The sequence below is a fragment of the Talpa europaea genome, assembly GCF_964194135.1.
Source record: "Talpa europaea genome assembly, chromosome: X".
In the NCBI taxonomy this organism is placed as follows: Eukaryota; Metazoa; Chordata; class Mammalia; order Eulipotyphla; family Talpidae; genus Talpa; species Talpa europaea.
This window is the reverse complement of record NC_140081.1, coordinates 56570596-56597901: the sequence shown is the minus strand read 5'-3', so window position 1 is coordinate 56597901 and position 27306 is coordinate 56570596. Positions and strand designations below refer to the sequence as shown.

The 27306-nt window shown below is 36.6% G+C and overlaps 1 protein-coding gene across 1 annotated transcript in view; it reads right to left on the bottom strand.

The window, feature by feature from the left end:
- Positions 1-23629, bottom strand: part of PCDH11X (protocadherin 11 X-linked) — a gene marked incomplete at both ends in the record, with an annotated part of 239886 nt that extends 216257 nt beyond the window's left edge. The window contains one exon of the mRNA XM_084258947.1: positions 23090-23629. Within this exon, the coding sequence (XP_084115073.1) occupies positions 23090-23629 (540 nt within the window). The remainder of the gene's footprint in view (positions 1-23089) is intronic.
- Positions 23630-27306: the final 3677 nt, after the last annotated feature.

The window sequence follows — 27306 nt, the reverse complement described above, 5'->3', positions numbered from 1 at the left end:
GGGCCTCCCCGGTGGCATGACAGGTTGAGCACAGTGCTGCGGAGCTGTCCGAAGTCTCTGCAGCACAGGTTTGATTCCCGGCCTGCCAGGGAGCTACCCACATGGCGCAGCAGACCTCTTTTGTCTTGCTCGCTGCTCCCCTCAGCAGTGCTTCTAATCAGTCTGCCTGTTCTCCCCACTGTCCCTGGTGAATCCTCTCACCCTCCGCACCTCTGGCCTGTACCCCAGTTTTTGTATAAATAAATAAATCTTTAAAAAAGATCAGTAACAACCTAGAAATCTGACTGTATGATTGAGGCTACAAGAGGAAAAGGTGATGCGCAAAGTGGAGAGGGCACACAACAAACTATGGTGGACTATGGGTACTTTGGTAGTAAGTGTGATGTGGTAACATACATCTAAATTGTGGGGTCCTAAACTTCTAAATAATATACAGTGTTGTAAGCCAATGTTACCTCAACTAAAATGAATAAAGAAATCTGTCTTTTTTGATTTTTTTAAAGATTTATTTATTTATGCATACTAGAGCTAGGATACAGGCCAGAGATACAGGGGGTGAGAGGATCCACTAGAGACAGAGTGAGGAACAGAACAGGCAGACTGACTGAAATACACTGCTGAGGGGAGCAGGGGCAAGACAAGAGAGGTCTGCCTCGCCATGTGGGTAGCTCCCTGGATGGCTGGGGATCAAACTTGTGCTGCAGAGACTGAGGATTGCTTCATAGTGTGGTGCTTAACCCCTTCGCCACCAGGAAGGCCCTCATTTTTTTATTTTTAAAAGGAGAAAAATGAAAATAAGGACATCCTACTGAATGGAAGAAGATAATTACAGATAATACATCCAACAAAGGGTTAATATCCAATATTTATGAAGAACACATGAAATGCACAAAACAAAAAATTCAGTAAAAAATGGGCAGAAGATCTGAATAGACACTTCTCCAAAGAAGACATAAAGATGGCCAACAAATGAATGAGATGATCATCATCACTTATTATCAGGAAAATGCAAATTGAAATCACAATGAGTTATCAACTCACACCTGTGAGAATGGCACACATTAAAATAACAAGAAAAAAACAACTATTGGCAAGTATGTGGAGAAAAAAGGAAACCTTACACACCGTAAATAGGAATGTAGACTGGTCTAGTACTTATGGAAATTACTATGGACGTTTCTCAAAATATTAAAAATAAATTCACCGTATGCCCAAACGATTTCACTCCTAGGTGTCCAGCAAAAGAATGCTAAAACACTAGCTCATGGAATCTATGCACGCATATATTTATTACAGCACTATTTCACTAGCCAATTTATGGAAGCAATAACCAAGTCATACCTAGGAAACAATCTCAGTGCCCAAGGACAGATGAGTAAATTAAGAAGATATAGTATATATACATATTGGTGTACTACTTAACTAACTTAACTGTAAAAAATGAAATCTTGTTTGTAACAACATGGGTGGAACTGAAGGGAATTTTGCTAAATGAAATAAATTAGGAGAAAGACAAATACCTTATGTTTTCATTTATATGTGAAATACATAACTAAACAAAACAAAGGAACAGACAGTACAAACCTGGAAATCTGACTACAGAACTGAGGTACCAGAGGGAAACAGTGGGAGGCCGGAGTAAATGAAGAGACAATTTAAAAAATTAAAAAAGTAAGTGTAGACTTCTAAGCAAATATACTATCAGCTTGTAACCCAGCCCCTTCATAAACCAGGAAAACACACTAACCTCCATGAAAGGCTAATTCTAGCAAATATCCTCACTGAAAAATGGCATTTACAGCCTTTTTAAATTAAAATAACTAAAATAAAAATTCAAAGTTGTTACTACATATCTCTCCAACAGAATCCACTGCAAAATGACAATAGTCATTGACTTATAAGAAAAGAAATATGTGAAAGGAAATATTTTCAATACAAATAAGACAACAGGGAAAAGTTTAGTTTTTTAAATTGCGTATAGATGATATGTAAAGAAATCAATTCCAGATGATATATTCTGTACATGAGAAAGTGTTAACAGTATCAGTATCATAGTCATATGGAGGATCAGCAGTAGGCAAAAACAATGAAGCAAAAGGAAACATTCAATTCAACAGATAAGCTAGAGAGTACAAATGGAAGATAATTTTCAAGTTGAATTAGGTTCAGAAATTACCATACAGCCAATAGCATTGATTGAAAAGAAAATAATGCCATTATAAGTTTCTCTGTATACAGAATTATGTGTGAAAAATTAGTTCAAGCTATAAAATAAGGATTTAAAAGATTATAAATGACAATTATACTAAAATTGGGAAAGAATATAATTAATTTTATGTATAGAGCAAAATCAATAACTAATGTTTTCTAGAATACATCTCTTAAGGAAATGCAAATGGACAACAGGTATATGGAAAATGCTCAGCATCACTTATAATCCAGGAAATGCAAATCAAAACCACAAGGAGATACCACCTTACACCAGTGAGAATGTCACATATTTAAAAAACAGGCAAAAACAAATGTTGGCGAGGATGTGGAGAAAAAGGAACTCTCCTACACTATTGGTGGGAATGCTAACTGGTCCAATCACTATGAAAGCTGTGTGGCAGTTTCTCAAACTACTGAAAAATGGAGCTACCTTATGAACCAACAATTCCATTCCTAGGGATCTACCCAAAGAACACAATAACATTAATTCAGAAAGAAACCTGCACTCTTATGTTTATTGCAGCACTATTTACAATATTCAAGATTTGGAAACAACCTAAATGCCCCAAAACAGATGACTGGATCAAGAAGACGTGGTATATATACCCAACGGAATACTATTCAGCAGTCGAAAAAGATAAATTCATGCCATTTGCAGCAACACAGACGGAGCTGCAGGGGATTATGCTCCATGAAATAAGTCAGAAGGAAAAAGAAAAATATCGGATGCTTTCACTTACAGGAGGAATATAGGGGAACCAAATAAGGGATCATGGGAAAAAAAAAGATAAAACTAGCAGGCAACTATAAATCAGAGGCATTCATCAGGGGAGGGGGAGGGAGAGGGAGAAGGATTAAAACAGGGATGGAATGAACATAAGAGACTATGGTGATAGTTCACAGATGACTTGGCGGTGGGAATTTCATGGGGACTACACCTGAGAGGAAAAAGCAAACTGTACAAAAATGAATAATGATGGAGGGGGCGGAGCAACATGGCGGCGAGGAGACACTGCGAGTAAGATCTCCCATTAAAAAAAGTTAATAGGGAGGAAAAGCGGAAGGTCCCAGTGAGAACTGGGACACGGAAGATAAACGGTCGACTCCAGCAAACTGCCCGAAGAAGAAAGTTGCCATAAAAGAGGGCGAGAAGGGAGGGAAGCGCAGAACCCTGCTCCCCTCCCCCGCCCACAGAGGCCGCACTCTCCGACCGGCAGAGACAAGGGAAACAACAAACCAAAACGCCCAACAAGAAAAACGGATGCAGCAAGCGGGACTGTGAGTGGAAAGGAACTATTTCAGCCACCACACCCCATGAACGGGAGCTGAGGCGAACCCTGCAGGATCCGCCGCGGAGGTGAGCTCTACACGCCATTAAAGAGAGCCCCGCCCACCAGGAGGAGACCAGCACCAGCACACAGCCCCGGCCGCCCGGTAAGCTTGCGCGAAAGCGGCACTCGGATTGCAGCTGCCCAGGGCCCTGCGCCTGCGACCTAGGCTTGCGGGGAGACAGCGGAGGCCCTCCCTGAGTGAGCTGGAACAAGGTGCCCAGGCAGGGGAGCGGGATTCAAAAGGCGCCATTCCCGCGCCACTGATTTGGGCTACAGCCCGCGTCCTGGAACTGAGGGCTTTGGAACTGAGACCCGGGGCACGAAATTAGGGGCGTGGGTTCCCCACGACGGTGGGGCACAAGGCAGACACAGCACCCCAAAGCCGTTGAGGTGTACCCTACCATCCCCGCTCTGCTCCCTGTCCCACGGGGTGGAAAATCAGCTCCCCAAGGGCTCTAGGAGAGATCTCTGGTGCCACCTAGCGACTTGACCCCAGCACAGGCTACTGAAGGAGCTAGTGGCCAGCTGGGGAGTTAGCCCACACCGGGCCCCTTCTGAACAAGTAGTCTGAGCCCACAGGGAGAGCGAGCACCCACAGCCGGGGCAGACCAGGCGCGCAGAAGAGTGTGCCTGAGACCGGACGCGCAGGGAGTGTGTCCCACTTCACCATTTTAGAACAGGGACATTTCTTCAGTAAAGACTACCTGCAGAAGGCTTCCTCAGGAGCCAGAGGTGAGCGGGGGAAGTTCGCCCACGCCAGACCCCCTCTGGCCTGCAGTCCAAGCCCAGAGGGGAGCAGGAACCCACCGCCGGGGCAGACCAGGCGCACAGGGGAGTGTGTCCCCACATCGGCATTTTAGAACAGGGACCTTTCTCCAGTAAAGGCTGCTTGAAACTGACAGATGACTCCTGGAAGAACCAGAGGGGAACAGAGAAGCCCACCCAAGATGCCGGCCAGTCCCAACAACACAGTGTCCCAACGCATACGGCAAATTAGAAAACAGACAGTAGGGAGGAGAAGAACCACACGCAACCTAGCAACTCTCCAGAGAAAAAGCACACCACAAAAAGAAAGCCAGCCCCCAGATTGCAACGACAATAACTTGGAAGAATTTCTGAGCCTTCCAGAAAGAGAATTTAAAATTGCCGTGATTAAAAAACTGACAGAAGTCATAAAGGAAAACAATGATAAGGGAAAAATAATCAACGATCAGAAGAATGCAATTGAGTCCCTAGAGAGGGAAAACAATGGTCAGAAGAAAGAAATTGAGTCCCTAAAGAGGGAAGTAAAAGAAATGCAGGAGATCAAAGAATTAATGGAAGAACTAAAGAATTCTGGGAAAAGCAATGAAAGCAGAATAGATGAAATGGAAGAACGAATAAGTAATCTTGAAGACACAGAAATAAAAAGAACCAAAACAGAAAAGGAAAGAGAAGTACGAAGGAAAAAGAACGAAGAAAGACTTCGGGAACTATCTGACTCCATGAGGAAAGGAAATATAAGAGTTATAGGAATACCAGAAGGAGAGGAGAGAGATGTAGGAACAGAGAAAATATTCAAAGAGATAATTGAAGAGAACTTCCCAAATGTGAAGAAGGAGCTGAAAATTGATATACAAGAAGCAAGAAGAACACCAAACTTCCACGACGAAAGGAAAAATACAGCAAGACACATAATAGTAAAGCTCCCAAGAATCCAGGACAAGGAAAAAATAATGAAGCTGGCAAGAGGGAAGAAACAGATAACATTCAAAGGAAAACCAATCAGGCTGACATCAGACTTCTCCGAAGAAACACTACGGGCAAGGAGAGAGTGGAGGGACATAGTCAACAGACTCCAAGAAAACAGATGCCAACCAAGAATACTCTATCCCGCAAAGCTCTCCTTCCTCTTTGAAGAAAGAATATGGACCTTCCCAGACAAACAGAAACTCCGGAATTTCATTGCAACTAAACCCCCACTCCAAAAAATACTACAAGGAGTCCTAAAGCCAGAACCTCAGAGCGACGAATAACAATGAAAGAAGGCCAAAAAAAAAAAAGTTATTAAAAGAATAAATAAATAAAATCAAAGGAAAGACAAATACAATGGCAAATACAGATGTTAACATATCAATATTAACTCTAAATGTAAATGGACTAAACTCTTCAATAAAAAGACACAGAGTTGCAGCCTGGATTAAGAAACAAAACCCAACCTTTTGCTGTCTCCAGGAAACACATTTAGCTACAAAAGATAAAAATAGGCTCAAAGTTAAAGGATGGAAAACAATCCTACAAGCAAATGGACCAAAAAAGAAAGCAGGAACAGCTATACTTATATCAGATAAAACAGATTTCAAACTCAAAAAGATAAAAAGAGACCCCAATGGTCACTACATTATGATCAAGGGGACAATACTTCAAGAAGAAATAACACTCATTAACATATACTCACCAAACGAAGGAGCACCAAAATATATCAGACAACTGTTGTCCTCTCTGAAAACAGACATCAGAGAAAACACATACGTAGTGGGAGACTTCAACACACCACTATCAACAATGGATAGATCAACAAGACAAAAAATAAGTAAAGAAACCAAAGCTCTAAATAAAGACCTAGAGCAATTGGGCTTAACAGACATCTATAGAACACTAAACCCCAAAAAAACGGAGTACACATTTTTCTCAAGCGCACACGGATCATTCTCCAGGATCGATCACATACTGGGGCACAAGACAAACATCAACAGATACACCAAGATTGAAATCATATCAACCATCTTTTCTGACCATGAAGGCATCAAACTAGAAATAAACCATAAAAAGAAGGCAAGGAACTTTCCTACCTCATGGAGATTAAAAACCACACTACTGGAAGACCATTGGACTAATGAGGAGATCAAAGAAGAAATTAAAAAATTTTTTGAATTGAACGACAAGGAGGACACCAATATCCTAAATGTATGGGATGCAGCAAAAGCAGTAATAAGAGGAAAATATATAGCAATAGAAGCTCACATCAAGAAACAAGAAAGAACGCAAAGAAACAACCTAATCTCGAAGCTCAAAGATCTAGAAAAAGAACAACAAAAAAACCCCAAAACCAGTAGAAGAAAAGAAATAATAAAAACCAAAGCAGAAATAAATGAAATTGAAACTAAAAAAACAATCCAAAAGATCAATGAAACCAAGAGCTGGTTCTTTGAAAAAATCAATAAAATAGACAAACCCCTAGCCAGGCTCACAAAGGAAAAAAGGGAGAAAGCACAAATAAACAGGATCATCAATGAAAGAGGAGAAATCACAACGGACACAGCAGAAATCAAAAGAATAATCAGTAACTACTATGAACAGTTATATGGAAACAAGTTTAACAATCTAGAGGAGATGGACAAATTCCTACAACTCTACCATCACCCAAAGCTAGATAAAGAAGAAATAGAACACCTAAACAGACCAATTACAATTAGCGAAATTGAAATGGTAATCAAAAACCTCCCCAAAAACAAAAGCCCAGGACCTGATGGATTTACAAATGAATTCTACCAAACATTCAGAGACGAATTAGTGCCTATCCTTCACAAACTCTTCCAAAAAATTGAGAAGGAAGGGACAATACCAAACACGTTCTATGAAGCCAACATTACACTAATACCAAAACCGAACAAGGACAACACAAAAAAGGAAAACTACAGGCCAATCTCCCTAATGAACACTGATGCAAAAATCCTCAATAAAATTTTAGCTATCAGAATCCAACAATGTATCCATAAGATAATTCACCACGACCAAGTTGGATTCATTCCAGGGGCACAAGGATGGTTTAACATCCGAAAATCAATCAACGTTATCCAACACATCAACAAAAAGAAATATAAAAACCATATGATAATATCAATAGATGCTGAGAAAGCTTTCGACAAAGTGCAACACCCATTCATGATAAAAGCCCTTGAAATTCTTGGGATACAAGGAACATACCTCAACATCATAAAGGCCATCTATGACAAGCCAACAGCCAGTATCATTCTCAATGGTGAAAAGCTGAAAGCAATTCCATTAAGATCTGGAACAAGACAAGGATGTCCACTCTCACCATTGCTTTTCAATATAATACTGGAAGTCCTAGCCAGGGCAATAAGACAAGAGAAAGACATCCAAGGAATCCAAATAGGAAAAGAAGAAGTCAAACTATCACTATTTGCAGACGATATGATATTATACATAGAGAACCCCAAAAACTCCACAGAAAAGCTAATTCAACTCATCAATCAGTTCAGTAAAGTGGCAGGATACAAAATCAACACGCAAAAGTCAGTAGCCTTCCTATACACAAACAATAAATCTGAAGAAGAAGAAATCAAAAAGACCATCCCTTTTGTTATTGAAACAAAAAAAATCAAATATTTGGGAATAAATCTAACAAAAGAGGTAAAGGACCTATACAAAGAAAACTATAAAACACTGTTAAAAGAAATAGAAGAAGACACAAAGAAATGGAGAGACATCCCCTGCTCATGGATTGGAAGAATAAACATTATTAAAATGGCCATCCTTCCAAAAGCAATATACAGATTCAATGCTATTCCAATCAAAATTTCAATGTCATTCTTCAAAGAAATAGAACAATTATTGATGAAATTCATATGGAATCACAAAAAACCCCGAATAGCCAAAGCTCTCCTGAAAAAAAAAGAAGGGAATGGAGGCATCAGACTCCCAGACTTCAAACTATACTACAAAGCCATAATCATCAAAACCGCATGGTATTGGAACAAGAACAGACATACAGACCAATGGAATCGAATAGAAAATCCAGAAATAAACCCACAGGTTTATGGTCAACTAATCTTTGACAAAGGAGCAAAGACTATGCATTGGAGCAAAGAAAGTTTGTTCAATAAATGGTGCTGGGAAAACTGGGTCGCTACATGCAAAAGAATGAAGCTTGACCACCACCTCACACCATACACAAAAATCAACTCAAAATGGATTAAAGAACTAGACATAAGACCTGAAACCATAAAATATATAGAAGGAAATATAGGCGAAACACTACGTGATTTGCACATCAAAGACATCTTTACAGACACATCACCCAAAGCAGTGATAGTGAAGGCAAAGATAAACAGCTGGGACTATATCAAATTAAAGAGCTTTTGCACAGCAAAAGAGACAATAACAAAAACAAAGAGAAACCCCACCAACTGGGAGAACATCTTTGCACCCAACACTAATGATAAAGGACTGATCACAAAAATCTGCAAAGAGCTGATGAGACTCAACAACAACAAAGAAAATAATCCAGTCAAAAAATGGGCAGAAGAGCTTAAAAGAAACTTCTCTGAAGAGGAAATGCAAATGGCCAACAGGCATATGAAAAAATGTTCAACATCACTTGTCATCAGGGAAATGCAAATCAAAACTACCATGAGATACCATCTTACACCAGTGAGAATGGCACATATTAAAAAAACTAGCAATAACAAATGTTGGCGAGGGTGTGGAGAAAAAGGAACTCTTCTGCACTGTTGGTGGGAGTGCAAACTGGTCCAACCACTGTGGAAAGCTGTGTGGAGATTTCTGGACCTACTAAACATAGAGCTTCCATATGACCCAGCAATTCCACTCCTAGGTATTTACCCAAAGGACACAGAAACATCAATTCCAAAGAGCACCTGCACCCCTATGTTTATAGCAGCACTGTTTACAATAGCTAAGCTTTGGAAACAACCCAAATGCCCAAAAATAGATGACTGGATCAAGAAGATGTGGTACATATATACCATGGAATATTACTCAGCATTCAAAAAAGATAAACACATGCAATTTGCTGCAACATGGATGGCGCTGGAAGGGATCATGCTCAGCGAAATAAGCCAAAAAGAAAAAGAAAAATACCGGATGGTCTCACTCATAGCAGGAATCTAGAAAACTTAAATAAGGGACCAGGAAAATGAATAACTATAAGAAAGTGAAAATCAAAATCAACAAAAAACTATGAACCAGAGACACTTTTAGGGGGGCGGGGACGGGAGGGGAGGGATTGGGGTCAGAATGGGGGGCTGCAATTGTATGGGGAATATAACAATAAAATTTATAAAAAAAAAAAAAGTAAAAAAAAAAGATAATAAAAAATAAAATAAATTAAAATAAAAAAAAAAAGAATAATGATGTAAATATATATATATAAATTAAAAATAAAAACAGTAATAATGACAACAAAAGGTGAGAATGAAAAAAATATACTTCTCTTCAAAGCACTCAGAAAATTATATATATATATACACACACACACTTTTTTTCTTATTTCATTAATATTTATAATATCCCTGCCTATCAGATAAGGGTAATTTTAATTTCTCCATTACAAAGGAGAGGAACTGAAGGCATAGATAGCAAGTTTGAAAATTAAGATAATAGAAAATCTCACATAATTACCACCACTAGCACAGTGATTACCATTTTTTCAAAAATGTTTTAATTTCAGTTTCAAAACTGTTTTGCAGATACATGTTGGCAAAATGTATCACTGTCATAATTGCAGACCTAGAAAAATTAAGATATAAAATAATGGAGTTGGTTGGTGAAAATATATAAAAATAAATTTTAAAATTATAACTTTTCTGAAACTATGGAGAAAAAATAATTCTGTATTCTTTTTGTTAGTATGACCCATTTAAGATAAATTTTGTTTTAATAAACATGTTCATTTTTGCTATGACTAGTACACAATGTACTCACCATAGCATCTGTTATCAAATTCCTTGAAGACAGTGACAACGTTTCTAATGTATTTTTATGCCTGAAAACTTAGTGCACTGGACACTTGTTAAATATATGTTAAATTTTTAAGTGCATCCCATTCAGTGCTCAGCCATCAGCACATTGGAAACAGACACAAGCCATAGGTGGAGACTTGAAGGGCCAGATTTTCACTGTGCACCCCCGGCTGCACCCAGGAAGTGCATCCTATTCATGGTTCAGTCACCAGCACCTTTGGGTGCAGACTCAGGCCCCAACCTAGGCCATATAGGTAGGTCCTCCTTCTATATCAGGGAACTTCAGCAAACCTATGCCTTCTTGGCCAACAGAAATAGGTCCTAAGCTACCACTACTGGGCACAGTGAAGTCCTAATAACTCAGCCTTTTGATGCAACATCTTCCTGCCCTCCCAAGTGTCAGGACATGGCCTGGAATTGTCTTGGGGGAGGGTCTAGTACAGTTCCAGAAACTACAAGACTCCGGTAGCTGGGCTCACCATCAAGTAACCAAAATGTCCAGAACAGTAGCAGAGAAGGGCTCATATAAAACAAAAGCCCCTATTACACCAGAGCAATCCCAAAGTAAACAATGAGGAGAAGTAAAAATACAAATAGCCAAGTAAGCCCTCAGGGGAACAATACACCACAGAGAGAAAATAAAACTCCAGAGCCAAACCACAAAGACACAGAAGATTATCTTTACTAATCAGACACAGAATTCAAGATGGCCAAGACTAAGAAAGCTAAATAATGGGACTAGCACAAAGTAAACTCAGAAAAGGAAATGAATACTATGAGAAACACAGTCAACAAACAGAAGATTGAAATTGAAACTTTAAACAGGAAAATAATGGAATTACAAAGGGAAGCAAAAAATTCAGGAGTAAGCCTTAAAAGGTGAATTAATCAAAAGGGAGAATATATCAGTGAACTCAATGATGAAAAAGAGGCAAGAAGGAAGATAGAAAAGGAAAGAGAGAAACAAAGGAAAAATATGAAGAAACACTGAGAATTATCTAACACCATGAGGAAAGGAAATATAATGATCATAGGAATTCCAGAAGGAGAAAGGGAGAGAGACAGGAACTGAGAATCTAATTAAGGAAATAGTTGAGGAGAACTTCCCAAACTTGAAGAAGTAAATGAACATAAAAATACAAGAAGCAAAAACAACACATAGTTATCTAGCTGAAAGGAAAACTATAGCAAGACATATAGTAGTAAAACCCCCAAGGGTCCAAGACAAAGAAAAAATAATGAAGCTGGTGAGGGAAAAGAAACAGATAACATACAAAAGAACACCAATTTAATTAATATCAATCTATCTAATGAAACACTAAGGGTGAGAAAAGAATGGAATGACATATTCAAAATATTCCAAGGAAAATAACACCAGCCAAGAGTCCTCTATCCTGTAGATAAAAAGATAAGGACCTTCTCAGAAAAGGAAAATCTTAGAGAGTTTGCTCCCACCATACCCCCACCATGAAATGTTAAAAGAAATCTTAGGGTCTAAACTAGAGGAAGGCATGAGCAGAAATAACTGAATAAAAATTAAATAGAATCACAAAGCTAGGAACAAAATGGCAGTAACAGACATTTTCATCTCAATAATCACTCCAAATGTTAAAGGTCTGAACTCACTAATAAAAAGACAGCATATATATCAGAGGCAGAGTTGGAGCAGGTGCTCTGGCTGGGCCTCTGCGAGGTCTAAAGAGATCTGGAGGACTGGAAGTCATCTAGAAGTCTACAGAGTTTCACCGCATCCCGTAGAAATCTACTCTACAAAGGCTGGGAGCAGAATGAATCCTTCAAAGGTGGTCTGATGAATCTTCCTCCTTTCTTTGGAGGCCAGGAGCAGAATCCTCTTTTGAAGGTGGTCCAATGAATGCTTCCTCTTTAAAAGCCAACTGCTGACTGACTACTTTGAAGATGGGCCAATGAATCCTTCTCCCTTCAAAAGGCTGGAAGCAGAATCTGTCTTCTTTCTTTCGAGGCCAGACATAGGATGATTCACAAGGAGCACCGTCAGACTCAACCCAATGTTTCAAAGGGTTGTCCATGGCCTTTAGTTCTCTGATACCATCTCCTTGTGCTGTTGAATCCATCATTGTCTGGTCCACAGCCTCTGGTTCTCTGGCACTGTCTCCAGATGCTGTTGAGTCCATTGCTGTCTGGTACAGCATCTGGTCCAGCCTCAGACTGCTTCTATGGGCTGCTGCAATGTCACCTCATATTCCATGAGCAGCCTTTGTTTAGGGCTTCTGGACACTGTGGACACTAAGAGGGTAAGAAGCCAACAACTTGTGGCCTTAGAAACTCTTTCCTTCCCACCAATATCCTGTTTGTTAAATAAACCACGTGGTTGGACCCGAAAAAAACAAAGACACAGTATATATTTGGATTAGGAAGCAGGATCCAACCTTCTGCCACCTCCAAGAAATACACCTAATTACCAAGATAAACACAGACTGAAAGTAAAGGATTGGAAAATAATTCTATAAACACAGGGACAGCCACACATATGTCAGACAAAATAGACTTCGAGCTTAAAAAAGTAGCGAGACATGGAGTGACTGACACAATATAATGATCAAGGGAACAACACAACAAGAAGACATAACACTATATATATATATATATATATATATATATCATATACTCATAACTATATACACATCAAATGAAGGAGTACCAAAATAAATCATACGATTACCATCAAATTTCAAAACAGACATTGGAGAATATACATTCTCCAATGTGTGGTTGCGGATTTCATATACTCACCAATGGACAGATCAATGAGACAAAATCAATAAGGACACAGTTGCCCTAAACAAAGAACTAAACTGCATGAATTTAAGAGACACTTATAGGGCAGTACACCCCCCAAAAACCAAATACATATTTTTTCTGAAGTACACATGGGTCATTCTCCAGGAATGGCCACTGGGTTAATGAGGAAATCAAAGAAATAAAATACTTCAAGGCAAATGATAATGATGACAAATCCTTTTAAAATGTATGGAGCACAGCAAGCATTCTACAAGGGAAGTATGTAGCAACACAGGACCACGTAAAAAAATTAGAAAGAGCCCTAACAAACAATTTTTTTCTCATCTCAAGGAACTAGAAAAATAACAACAAAAAAACCCACAAAGGTCAGTAGAAGGAAAGATATGCTGAATCTTATCATATATTTTTCAGTATCTATTCATATGATTATATGTTTTTTATCTAACTTTTTGTTGTGGTGGTGAATTACATTGATTGATTTTCGCATGTTGAACCATCCTGCTTCCCTGGTATAAATCCCACTTGGTCATGATGTATAATCATTCTAATGTTCTAATGTATTGTTGGATTTGGTCTGCTAAGATTTTATTGAAGACTTTTACATCTGTGTTCATTAGCGAGATTAATCTGTAATGGGTTTTTTTTGTGTGTGTGTGTGTGTGTTGTCTTTGTTTGGTTTTGGTATTAGTGTAATGTTTGCTTCATAAAATGTGTTTTGAAGAATTCCTTCTTTCTCAATTTTTTTGAAGCAGTCTGAGCATGTTTAGTAGAGTTCACTTGTGCAGCCATCTGGTCTTGGAATTTTTTTTTTGGGGGGGAGAGTTTTGATTACTGTTTCATTTTCCCTGCTTGTGAATGGTTTGTTCAGATTTTCCATTTCTTCCCTATTCAATCTTGGATGTATAATTCTAAGAATTTGGCCATTTCATCTAAGTTGTTGAATTTGCTTGCATATAAATGTTTATATTAATCTTTTATTATCCTCTGAATTTCTATAGTGTCTGTTGTAATTTCTGCTCTTTCCTTTTTGATACTATTTATTTTTCTCTCTACTTTTCTTAGTGAGCCTACCTAGTGGTTTTTCAGTTTTGTTTATTTTTTCCAAATAATCAGCTTTTGGCTTCATTGATCTTTTAGACTGTATTTTTTATTTCTGTTTCATTTGTTTCCAAGAAATACACCTAAATACCAAGATAAACATAGACTGAAAGTAGGAGAATAAGAAAACAATTCTATAAGCACAGGGACAGCCACACGTATATAAGATTAAATACTTTGAGCTCAAAAAAGTAGCAAAAGACCATGTACCTGCAGCAATTAAAAGTCTCAGTGTAATCTCAATAAAAATCCTATTGGCATTCTTCAAAGAAGTAGAACGATTACTGAAATTCATATGGAAACACTAAAAACCCTGAACAGCCGAAGCTCTCCTGACTAAAAAGGGGTGAAAATCACACTTATGGACTTCAAACTATACCATAAAGCCATAATAATTTAAAAAGCCTGGTACTAGAACAAAAGTAGACACATTGACCAATGGAATAGAACTGAGAGCCCTCAGTTTTTGGACTGAGGACATTTATGGATAACTAATATATGGACACCTAATATATGGCAAAGAACCAAAGTATATACACTGGAAGAAGGCAAGACTTGAATAAATGGCACTGGGAAAACTGGACTGCCACAAGCAAAAAAATTAAACTAGACTACTATCTCACTATACATGAAAATCAACTCAAAATGGATAAAAGACTTTGAAGATTGAAACCATAATATACATAAAAGAAAACAGGCAAAACATTTCATGACAGAAACCTCAGAAACATTTGTGGACTCATCTCCAGCAGCAAGGAAAACAAAAGAGAAAATAAACAGCTGGGACCATATCAAACGAAAACACTTCTGTACAGTGAAAGCTACAGTGACCAAAATGAAGAGACACCCAACTGAATGGGAGAAAATATTTACACATCATACATCTGATAAGGGGTTGATATCGATAAGACCTACAAAGTGCATAACTCAACACAAAGAAAACAAACAACTTAATTAAAGAAATGGGCAGAAGAACTAAATGGAAACTCCTCCAAAGACGACATGCAGAGAGCCAACAGACATATGAAAAAATGCTCATCATTACTTATCATCAGGGAAATGCAAATCAAAAACACAATGAGATACCACCTCACACCTGTGAGCATGGCCCATATCAAAAAAACCTAGTGAGAGTGTAGAGGAAGAGGAAACCTCTTACACTACTGATGGGAATGTAGACTAGTCCATCCCCCATGCAAAGCAGTCTGGAGGTTTCTCAATAGGTTACAGATGAATCCGCTATATGACCAAGAATTCCACTCCTAAGTATCCATCCAAAGAGCTCAAAAATGCTAATTCAATATGCTCAGTGAAATAAGCCAGAAAGATAAAGAAAAATATCGGATAGTTTCACTTATAGCAGGAATATGGGGGAACCAAATAAGACATCAGTGTAAAAAAATAACAACAGTGCAAAAAAGCGAAACCAGACAATTATAAATCAGAGACATCCTGCAGGGGAGGAGGAAATTCTATGGCAACTACTCCTGAGGGGGTGTGGGGAAGGAGCAAATATTGTTTAAAAATGAACAATGATGTGAAAACTTTTTAAAATTAATTTAAAAACGTTTTAAATAAAAAAAAATAAAATACTAATTCAAGAGGAAACCTGCACTCCCATGTTTAGTGCAGCACTATTTACAATAGCTAAGATATGGAAACAAGCTAAATGCCCCAGAACAGATGAGTGGATCAAGAAGATGTGGTACATATACACAATGGAATACTACTCAGTAATCCAAAAAGATAAACCAATGCCATTTGCAACAGCGTGGAGGGAACTGGAAGGGATTATTCTAAGTGAAATATTCCAGAAGGAGAAAGAGAAAGATAAATGCTGGATGGTTTTAATTCTATGTGGAATCTAGAGAAATTAAACAAAGGATCAGACAAAGACAAATTCCATGACTGACCCTTGAAAGCAGATTGTAAACCTGAGAGACTCTGGAGGTGAGGGAGAGGGTTAGGTAGAAGGGGATAATAAAGAGTAAGAGGAGGAGAGCGCATGGGGGAGTTATGGGGACTATGGGCACTTTGATGGTGGGAAAAGTATGGTGACCACATGTGAGAGAAGTTCCATATTGTGAAAAAAATAAACAAGGATGCTTAAAAACAAACATATAGAGAGAAGGAATTAAAATTTTGATGCTACAAATCACTTTGAGCTATGATTATATAACAAAAATAATTCCTTTGAACAGATGAAGTCTGCTTGCTTTTTGTATTCATAATATGTTATTTGTTTTAATTTATCGGTTTCTTTATTACTCAGGTAACATTGGTTTACAACGCTGTATTTGATGTGGAAGCACTGGATTGCAACTCCTCAGATGTATGTTACCACAACACACCCACCAATGAGGGACCCATGATCTCCAACATAGTCCATTGGACTCCATGCACACCCTACTCTCCACCCTCCACTTTCCCCTCTGGTAGCCTTAGATCCACTATAAGATTTCAAGAGTATGTGTTAGTGTGGTTTTTGTCTGACCCTTTTCTTGATTGTCTATAGTCCACATATATGTGTAAACATCCAGTATTTGCCTTTCTCCTGACTTATTTTCTGTAACATAATCTCCTCCAATTCCATCCTTATCACAAGTAACTATAGTTCATTTTTTTCTTATAGCTGCAGAGTATTGCACTGTGCATATATGCCACATCTCCTTAATCCAATCATCTATCCTAGGGAATCTGATTTGTATCCACAGCATGACCATTATAAATACTGCTACACAAACAAAGAAGTGCATATATCTATTCTAATTTGATTTTTCACTCTCTATATTTTAATATCCTAAGATAAATACCTATGAGTGAATTGCTGGGTCATATGGTAGATCTACTTTTCAATACTTTGGGAAAACTCTATACTGTTTCCATAGTGCCAGGATGAGTCTATATTCCTCCCAAAAGTGTGCAAGAGTTCCTTTTTCTCCACATTCGCACTAACACTTGTTTCTGGTCTTTTTGATATGAACCATTTTTATAGGTGAGTGGTGGTATAACATTGTGATTTTGATTTGTATTTCATTGATGATCACTGATGATGAGCATTTTTTCATGTGCCTGTTGGCCATCCATATTTACACTTTAGAAAAATGTATGTTTACTTATTCTATCCTTTTTTATTGTTCTTGATGTTGTTGAGTTGAACGAGTTCTTCGATGATATTGGATATTAACTCCTTGCCAGATGTTTATTGTGTAAAAATTTCCCTCTATTTCATAGGGAATGATTGTCCACAATAGTTCTTTCAGTGTGGTAAACTTTTTAGTTTGATGTAGCTCCATTTGATTATTTTGCTTTTGCATCCCTTGCTGTTGGAGTGAAATCCCAAAAGCTATCCCTGATGCCATTGTTGTGGATTGTTTGCCTGTTTTCATCTATGTATTTTATAACTTCAAGTCTTTAATCCATATTGAATTGATATTTGTATAAGTTGTGTGGTAATGATGTAGTTTCATCTTTGGCAGGTGGTTGTCCAGATTTTCCACATCATTTGTTGAAGAGACTTTTCTTTCTCCAATGTATACTCTTGGCTCTTTCTTCTTAGATTAACTCTCAATTTAAGTATGGGTTTATTTCTGACCTCTCAATTCTACTCTATGTATCTATTTTTATTTCAAAACCACACTATTTGATGACTATAGTTTTATAATATAATTTGAAGTCTGGGAGTGTGATACCACCATTCTTTCTCATGATTGTTATAACTATTTGTGTTTACTATTTTTGTGTATCTATTTTGATAACTATTCATGGTTCCATCTAAATTTTAGTAATATTTATTCTATTTCTAGAAGAATGCCATTGAAATAGATAGAGATTGCATTGTATACTTATTGCTTTTGGTATGGTCATTTTAACAATTTTAATTCTTCTAATTTATGAGTAGGGGATAAATTCATATTTTGTGTCTTTCAGCTATATCTAAGAATTTCCATTGTACAGTTCCTTCATATCTTCTGTTAAGTTTACTCCTAGATTTCTAGTTCTTTTGGTGTAATTGTAACTGGGACTGTTTTCTTTCTGTCTTATTTATTTATTTTTTTCAATATAAAAATGAAACTTTTTGTAATTGATTTTGTAACCTGCCAATAAGCTATACTGATTTATTGCAAGTAATAACTTTTCAGTGGAATTTTTAGGGTTTTCGATGTATGTTAACATGTGGTTAGCAGACAGTGACAGAAAACAGCCTCCTTTACTATAGCATGAGAAAAAATTAAATAACTATGTGTAAATTTAAATAAAGAGGGGAAAATCTTTTTTTTTAAGATTTATTTATTTATACAAGCACTGGGTACAGTCAGAAGTGCTAGGGAGTGAGAGAATTCACCAGAGCCAGAGCAGGGAACAGAACAGGCAGACTGATGTAGCACACTGCTGAGGGGAGCAGAAGGCGTGGCAGGAGAGGTCTGCATGCCATGTGGGACCCTTGCCGGTGGCCAGGGATCAAAACGGCGGGAAAGCAAAGGCTGCAGGAAGCTTTGCAGCCCAGCACTCAACCGCTGTGCCACCAAGGGAGGCCCAGGGGGAGTATCTTTACAACAAAAACTTCAAGGCATTCTTAAAAGAAAAAGAAAATGACACACACAAAAAATGGAAAGTTATTCCCTACTTATGGACTGAAAGAATTATCATTGTTAAAATAGTCATCTTTCCAAAGCAATATACAGATCACTGCAGTACCTATCCTTGTTACAATGAAATTCTTCAAAGAAATAGAATATTCCAGAAATTTGTATGAAACCACAAAGAGCCCAAATAGACAAAGCAAGCCTAATAATAAAGGGAAAGGACAGAGGTACCATACTCACAGACTTCAAATTATATTACAAAGATACAATAATCAAAACATTATGGTATTGGAATAAAATTACACACAGACCTATGGAATACAATTGAGAGCCAAAAAATAAACCACAGGTATATTGACAGCTTATCTAAAACAAATGACCTAGTCTACACATTGGAGAAAGGAAATCAACTTCAAAAATCATCGTTGGAGTGAATAAAATGGAGGGGATTATGTTAAGGAAAACAGGTCAGAAGGAGAAAGGCAAATACCAGATGTTGTCACTTATATGTGGAATACAGAAAAATGAAACACAGGGTCAGATTAAACAAAAGTCATAATAAATCCTAGAAATCTGACTGTAGAATTGAAGCTACCAGAGTAGGTAGTGAAAAGAAGGAGAGCAAAATGGGATGAGGGTAAATTTGACTATGGTGGAGAACTATTCCTGCATTGATGGTGAGTGCGGTATGGAAACATAACCCCAAATGGTGTGATCCTATACTTTTTAATCATATACAGAGTTGTAAACAGATATTGCCTCAGTAAAAAAATATTTTTCATTTTCTTCCCAATTTATGTTTATTAAGGTAAAGTACATTTACATCTTCGTATCTGCTCTAGGAGTTATAGATTCAAAACTCCACAAATGCTATAATTTCACAGCTTGCCTACAAGTCCCCCAAGTATCCTCAACCATGTTCCACTGGGCCCTTGGCCTCATTCACTCTTCTCTAGAAAACTCCCCCTCCAGCCCCAAAAATACATTTTTAAAAATAGGTGAAACAGGGCCTCCCCGGTGGCGCAGCGGTTGAGCGCTGGGTTGCGAAGCTGCCCGCGGCCTCTGAGGTGCCGGTTCGATCCCCGGCTGCTCCCCGGCCACCAGAGGAGGGTCCCACATGGCGCGCCCTCTCCTGCCACCCGCTGCTCCCCTCAGCAGTGTACTTCAGTCCTTCTGCCTGCTCTGCTCCCTGCTCTGGCTCTGGTGAATTCTCTCACCAGCCCGCGCTTCTGACTGTACCCAGTGCATGTATAAACCAAACAAACAAAGAAATAATAAATAAATAAATAAATAAGACATGCCTCTAGAAAATTAAAAAAAATAAAATAAAAATAAAAATAGGTGAAACAGTGCCTCCCCGGTGGCGCAGCAGTTGAGCACTGGGCTGCAAATCTTCCTGCAGCCTTTGCAGCACCGTTTCGATCCCCGGCCACCAGCGAGGGTCCCACGTGGCACGCAGACCTTTCCTGCCACGCACACTGCTACCCTCAGCAGTGTACTTCGGTCCTTCTGCCTGTTTTGCTCCCCGCTCTGGTTCTGGTGTATTCTCTCATCCTCCCACGCTTCTGACTGTACCTAGTGCTTGTATAAATAAATAAATAAATCTTTAAAAAAAATAAAAATGGGTGAAACATCTAAATAAACACTTTACCAAAGAAGACAAACAGGTAGCCAATGAACATGAAAAAAATATTCATCATTACTTATTATACAGCCACTATTACCTTGATCAAAAAAACCCTATTACTAAGATAAGTATTTTGAATGAATAAAATTCAAAAAATGTTAATGGAAAATCTGAAAAGGAACATACCAAAGAATGAAACTGGACCACTACTTCACATCATATATAAAAATTAACTCTACATGGATCAAAGACTTAAATCCAATACCTGAACCCATACAATACATAGAAGGAAACAAGCACAGCACTCCATGATATTGGCTTCAGTGATGTCTTTGGGAACTCTACTCCAAACAAAAGGGAAACAAAAGTGAAAAATAAACCAAAAGGGCTACATCAAATTAAAGGTTTCTGCACAATAAAAGGTATTGTGACTAAAACAAAAGATACCCTACTGAATGACAGAATATAATTGCACATCATATACCCCACAAAGGGCAAATTTCCAATATCTAGAATAAACTCACGTAACTCAATATTAAGAAAACAAATAACCTAATCAAAGATAGGTGGAAGTCCCAAATGGATACTTTTCCAAAGATGACATGACTAAGAGGCAAACAAAAAACTGCTTATCAACATTTATCATCAGACAAATGCAAATCAAAACCACAATGAGAACCACCTCACACACATGTTGGCAAGGGTGAGCATTAAAATGAACACTCATACACTTTATGGGAATGTAGACTGGTCCAGTCTCTATGGAATATAGTATGAAGGTTTCTCAAAATATTAAAAATGGATGCATCATATGATCCAACAATTTTACTTCTAGGTGTCTATCCAAAGAATGCAAAAACACTAACTTGAAGGTCTATATGCAGCACTATTTACAAGAGCCCTGTTATGGAAGCAATCTAAGTGCCCAAAGACAAATGAGTGGATTAAGACAACATGACATATACACAATGGAATACTACTCAATTGTAAAACATTATTAACTCCTGTCATTTGGGACAGCATCTGGAGGGAATTATGCTAAGTGAAATAAATTAGAAGGAGAGACAAATACAAAATGGTTTTGTTGATATGTGGAATACAGAGAAACTAAAAAAAGGGTCAGACAAAAGACCTAAATAAGCAGTCATCAAAAGAAGACAAAGAGGATGGCCAATAGACACATGAAAACATGTTCATCATCATATATTACAGGGAAATGCAAATCAAAACCATAATTGGATTCCATCTCACACCTTTGACAATGGCCCATATCAAAAAGACCAAGAACGGTAAGTATTGGCTAGGATGTGGAGAAAATGGGACTTTTTTTACACTGTTGGTGGAAATGTAGATTTATCCAGCCCCTAGGGAAAGCAGAGTGCGTGTTTCTCAAATGATTAAAAACAGAGATACCATTGCAGGGCCCTAACCTAAAATTGCTCATTTAAAAATCACCTTTCATATCTCCTTCTATTTTTTATACTCACAAATATTTATTTCACTTGAATTTTCTTGAGATCTGTAACCTTTAATTCCTTGATATATTTATAAACAAATACATATTTACAATATGTCAGCATCACCTGAGCAGTTTTATCTTCCAGGCCAAACCTTTCAGATGATATACACTGAAATATCTTATTTGTTCTATGAATATATTTTTAATGTTGGTCATTATGTTAATCATACTCTGGTAGTGAAGTCAGTTAAATATCCACAACATTTTGAAAATCCCTTGACAGAAAACACATACATATGTTCTCAAACACATTTTCTAAGGTCATTAATTTGCAGGTACTATATTTCTTGCACCCCAAACTGTGTCTTCTAACACTCCATATACCATATAGATAATTAGAAATGAATTGATAACTGTGGTTCCTGTACACATATTTTGAAGAATAACAAATATTCACCAAGACCCAAATCAAGACAAAATATATGTTCTTCAGTTTAAGTAAAACTTATTGACTGAAAGGGTTACTTATCCTTTAACAGAAAATTAATGCTGTCTGTTTCCAAAAACTTGGGAAAAAATGAAAATATCTAACATTAATTGTATATTGTCTAAAATTAATCTCATTTTGATAACTCAAGAGGTACTTAAAGCTCTTGCCTTCACTTGAAATAATCATGAAAAAATATATGCTGGTAAATAAATGCTTTAGTCATCCCTCAAATAAATTTACTTATTATCTTTTTTCATAATCAAGATAAAGCTTTCTATGTAAAATAACCATCTGGAAAAACTGATGGTCAGGTTTGTAGATTCATTCCTCACATTTAGATTTATTTGCTTAGGTCAAGTTGGCAGCAGAGACATGATTAAACATTGATTCAAAGTAAGATACTGACATTTTAAGATATTAACACATATCTTACTAAAAGTACTGCAATATTGAGTATGTAATAGATTTAATAAGTGGCAGGGCTGAAACCCTCCCTTGACCCCTGTAATAGTCTGTTTGGGGAAACATAAACATGTGCTTGAAATGTGTATATATAAAATGAAGATGTGTTTGACTACATGCAATTGCATTGATGAATTCTTTCCACTATGTTTAGCTTAAAGTTTTAAAAAACTGAGGTGATGGCTGACCAAAATCTGAAGCACACTAAGACCCCTCCCCCACCTTTTTTTGTCTTTAAAAAGTGAGATTTCTTCAGTGAAGTGTTTTAAAAACGCACCTTTATTAGCTGGTAGTTTTGAACTCCGTTTATTCCTACATCAGGGTCAATGGCCGCTGGTAGAGCATATCGAGAGTTTATAGCCGAGTTCTCCGGAATTGATATGTTGATAACCGTTGCTGGGAATAATGGTGCATTATCATTTATATCTTCTATCATAAAACGTATCTTAACCAGTCTAAATATTTCATCCGGTAAAATGGCAACCTCCACTTCATAAAAGCAACGGGCTTCCACCAAGGTAGTGGCACACAGTTTCTCACGATCTATGCGCGCTCCTGTAGTGAAGATTTCACCAGTGCCCTCTTCGATTCGAATCAGTGGCACATCCCCAGTCTTGTACACTAGCTTGAACTGCATAGGAGATGTTAAGGATTTGTCTGGAATCAGCGACAAGTTGAGGTCTTTCAGCAACTCACCTATCAGGACGTTTTCTGGCATTTCTTCTCTTACAGTGTAGTTCTTCTCCTGGGCGCCAGACTGAAACACAACGCATGCTAACAGGACCGCAAATATATACGTCCCAGACAACAAGTCCATACCAGGCACAATTGTTGACAGTTCTTTGTATCAACCCACAGAAATCTGTCAAATGGAAAAAAAAAGAGAGAGAGAGAAATAAGAGAAAGAGGAAGAAGAACTTAATAAAGCCATTAAATGCATATTAACTAAATGTCCAGCTTTAAGTAAAAATCACTGAGTGAATAGTTGGCACAATCAGCAAAAATAATGACAAATTTGTTTTGAATATTACACATTTTTACATTAAGATAAAAAATGAAACAAGATACCTACAGTATTTAAGAAACTCAGAATATTTGTAAAAGTGTTCACCACTGATAAAATGTATAACATTATAATTCACCAAGATAGTAAGTATAATTTAAAATATTTAACTTAATAATTAAAGAAAAATAGTTATTTACTATCAATCACAAAATTATAATGATTTGTTGTTTATTAGGGCTTTTAAGTGTAATTATTCTATTATTAATGAATGATTTATACAATATTCCTATTCTGGGCATCAAAATGTAAATGTTTATTTAGATAAGTAGAAGAAAAAGAACTATGACATATGAAGACGTCAGGAAGAGTGGATTAAAGAAAAGTTCTTTCAGAGGGGAGAGGGTTTATATGACAGGAAGAAATATTGTGTGAAAAAAGGATTAATGTTTTCTGTCTTTGGATGAGAGGAAAAATAATAAATATAATCCATTGGTTGTTGGCAAAGGGCTATTAGAACTTTTGATGGTGGGTGTGATGTGTTATCACACATTTAAAGTGGTGGGTGAAACTTATAGACTGTTGTAAACCAATGTTACCTCAGTAAAAACAGAAACAGAAGTAGGTAAAAATTATATTGAGCAACTTCTAGATCAACATTAGCAACTGCTTACAAAAGTATTCTAGGGAAAAAAAGTTTTCAGAAGCTAGTGAATTTCATATGTTTGGAGGTACTAACATAGAACTTGGACCACCACTTTATATCTACCTATTTCTCATACACATTCCAAATATTCAGTATGAGAAGTGGCTTAGAAGACATCCGAAATCTGAGAATTTGTATATATATATTACAGAAAGTAGCCCATATAAAAATGGGTTTTCACATATGCAAACTGATGTAAGAACTACCCACATAAAAAATAAGAAAGACAAATAGATTTACTTTATCAAATTAAAATGGTGTGTCAACAATTTTTCTGGATGCCTTTTCCCCCACTGCTATTATTTTTCACTCACTGAGAACTACCAAATCGTTGTAGTTCTCCAGTTCTCATGACATTCAATAAGGAATATTTCCTTTTTATTTGCATTTCTTCTTCTAGTTTCCTTCGCAATTCTAATCTTGATTTGATTTTTTTTATATATGCTCAATACGTTACATTAAATATCTTTTAACATGAAACAGTTTAGTGTCCTTATGGAAGTAAGGTCTAGATAATTTTATACAAACACGAGATGAAATTTGTATCACACTGCACTAACCATTATCAAATGTTATATTTTTATAACTAAATAAGGATTAATCCAGCTATCCATATATTCAGAAAAGGTTTAATGATGAGCTAACGATGGCCATTTAAAAATCCATTACAAAAAACTTTAAATGCATATAAATATCTACTTAAGGCGTTTTTAACATTTATTGGTAATAATAACAAAATATTGGTAATAGTTCTAAAAACAGGAGGACTCATGAACTGAAATAAATAACTTGCTGTGGATATTATGCTCCAACTATAAAATATGTATTACATTCAATAATTTTCCCCCTACCACATCTGCATTTTAAAAATTATTCACATGGAAGGTCAGAGGACACAAAAATGGGTGGAAAGAATACTTCTTTTTTCAATAACTGATAAATGCATTTGTTGCAACAATTGAGATAATATATATCATGTATAGTCAAGAAATAAAATGAATAAATTTAAAATATCATAATTTATAAATTATTATCACAGCACTAAAAAGTTGTATATTATGGGCCCAACCACTTTCCTGTATTGAATGGTTGCTAGTATTTATAAAATACTTTAAGTATAATAGTGAGTTACTCTAATGCTGAAAACATTCTCTATCCTAGTAAACAACACAAAAAGAATTGCGCCTGTGGTATTTTTAGCATCATTTTCTCAAATGATGAGCATTGGGATTAAATAATAAGGAAACCTTCTCAAGATTCATTCTCTTGTGAATTACTAGCCATATACTCCTTTATGAGGGTAAATATACCCCATTGATACTTGTATGAATCAATATGCAGATATATATATATGTGTCATATTCGTTGTGAATCTAGAATTTCTAAAAAATTGGTTGTCTATATGTGTGTTTTATAAATAGCATGCAAACAAAAGCAAAAATAGAAATAGGACAGTGGCAGCTGGTATTGAAACTACCACTCTATTCTTATATTACCCTTAGGTATTACACAATATTACAACTGGCAGAATACTACAGACCATTTTTTAAAAACAATGCATGCGTGTTGCAATATCGCTACACAAGAGAAGGATTTAAGAAAATGATCTAATTCCAAACAGTCTTCCTCTCTCAATCCATTTTAAATTTGTTCTACTCTAATTTTAGTAATCTCATCAAATAAGACATTTTTAAATATATTTTCACAACTTGAAATTCTTCCAGAGGATTTTAAAAAACAGAAAAAAAAGTAGGAAAGAGAGTACCATTTCCAACCTTAAGTGAATATATGTATTGCAACCTACATGGAATGTTTACCCTCTAGTTTATCAATTTATTTATACAATAAATATTTATTAAGAAATTTTTATACACCAAGCAGTGTTCTAGGTACTGAGAATAACATCAGTGAACAAATCATACAAATCCTTGCTTTTGTGGAGTTTGTATTTGGTAACAAAAATAATCCAGAATGTCTTTAATTCAGTGTTAAACATGTATTAAAAAAAAAAAAACGTGTTTCTATCAAGTGGTAAACATGCATGGCTAAAAAACTTAAATCTCCAAATTACAACTCCAACCCTTATTTTTACCACTTAGAAATTTATAGTTATCTGTAATATTAAAAATATTTTTATTTAAATGCCAAGTTTAATTCCTTGAATGACCAATACCGTAATCTTGTTACTAAAATAGGCATATAAACAGCCCCTGATTAGTTTATGGAAACCTGATGAATTTAACTCAAACATTCAGGGAAACTATTCCTATATACGTTATCTTTACTTGGTTTCAATTCTCTCTCTCTCTCTCTCTCTCTCTCTCTCTCATATGAATAAATGATAAGCTAACATTAAATTTATTTACCTTTCATCCACATCAAACAGAACTCCAGCTTTAGCCTAAGGTTGTTTTTAAAAATTGATGAGGGAAGCACAGTAGAAATGGATATAGAGCATCAAAATTTTCTACAATTGTCAGTAGTGCCGGTATTATTTAAGCGATGCCTTTTATAGGCTATACATAGTGACTGAGTAGGCAATAGTCTTTTTACATAATGGTACAGAATCAAGGTGATCTGAGCAAAACAGAAACAAGCAACTCCAAAATTTTAAAATATGTAAGGCAAAAATGCAAGTTAACTTTGTAGTTTCTGAGAAGCTTAGATCCAAAAAGATAGGTACGACAACTAAATATTTACTCTGTGAAACCATGCAAACTTGGGGGAAGTCATGTTTCATGGGTCCTTACACACACTCACAATTGCAAGAATTAACTCAGGCTCA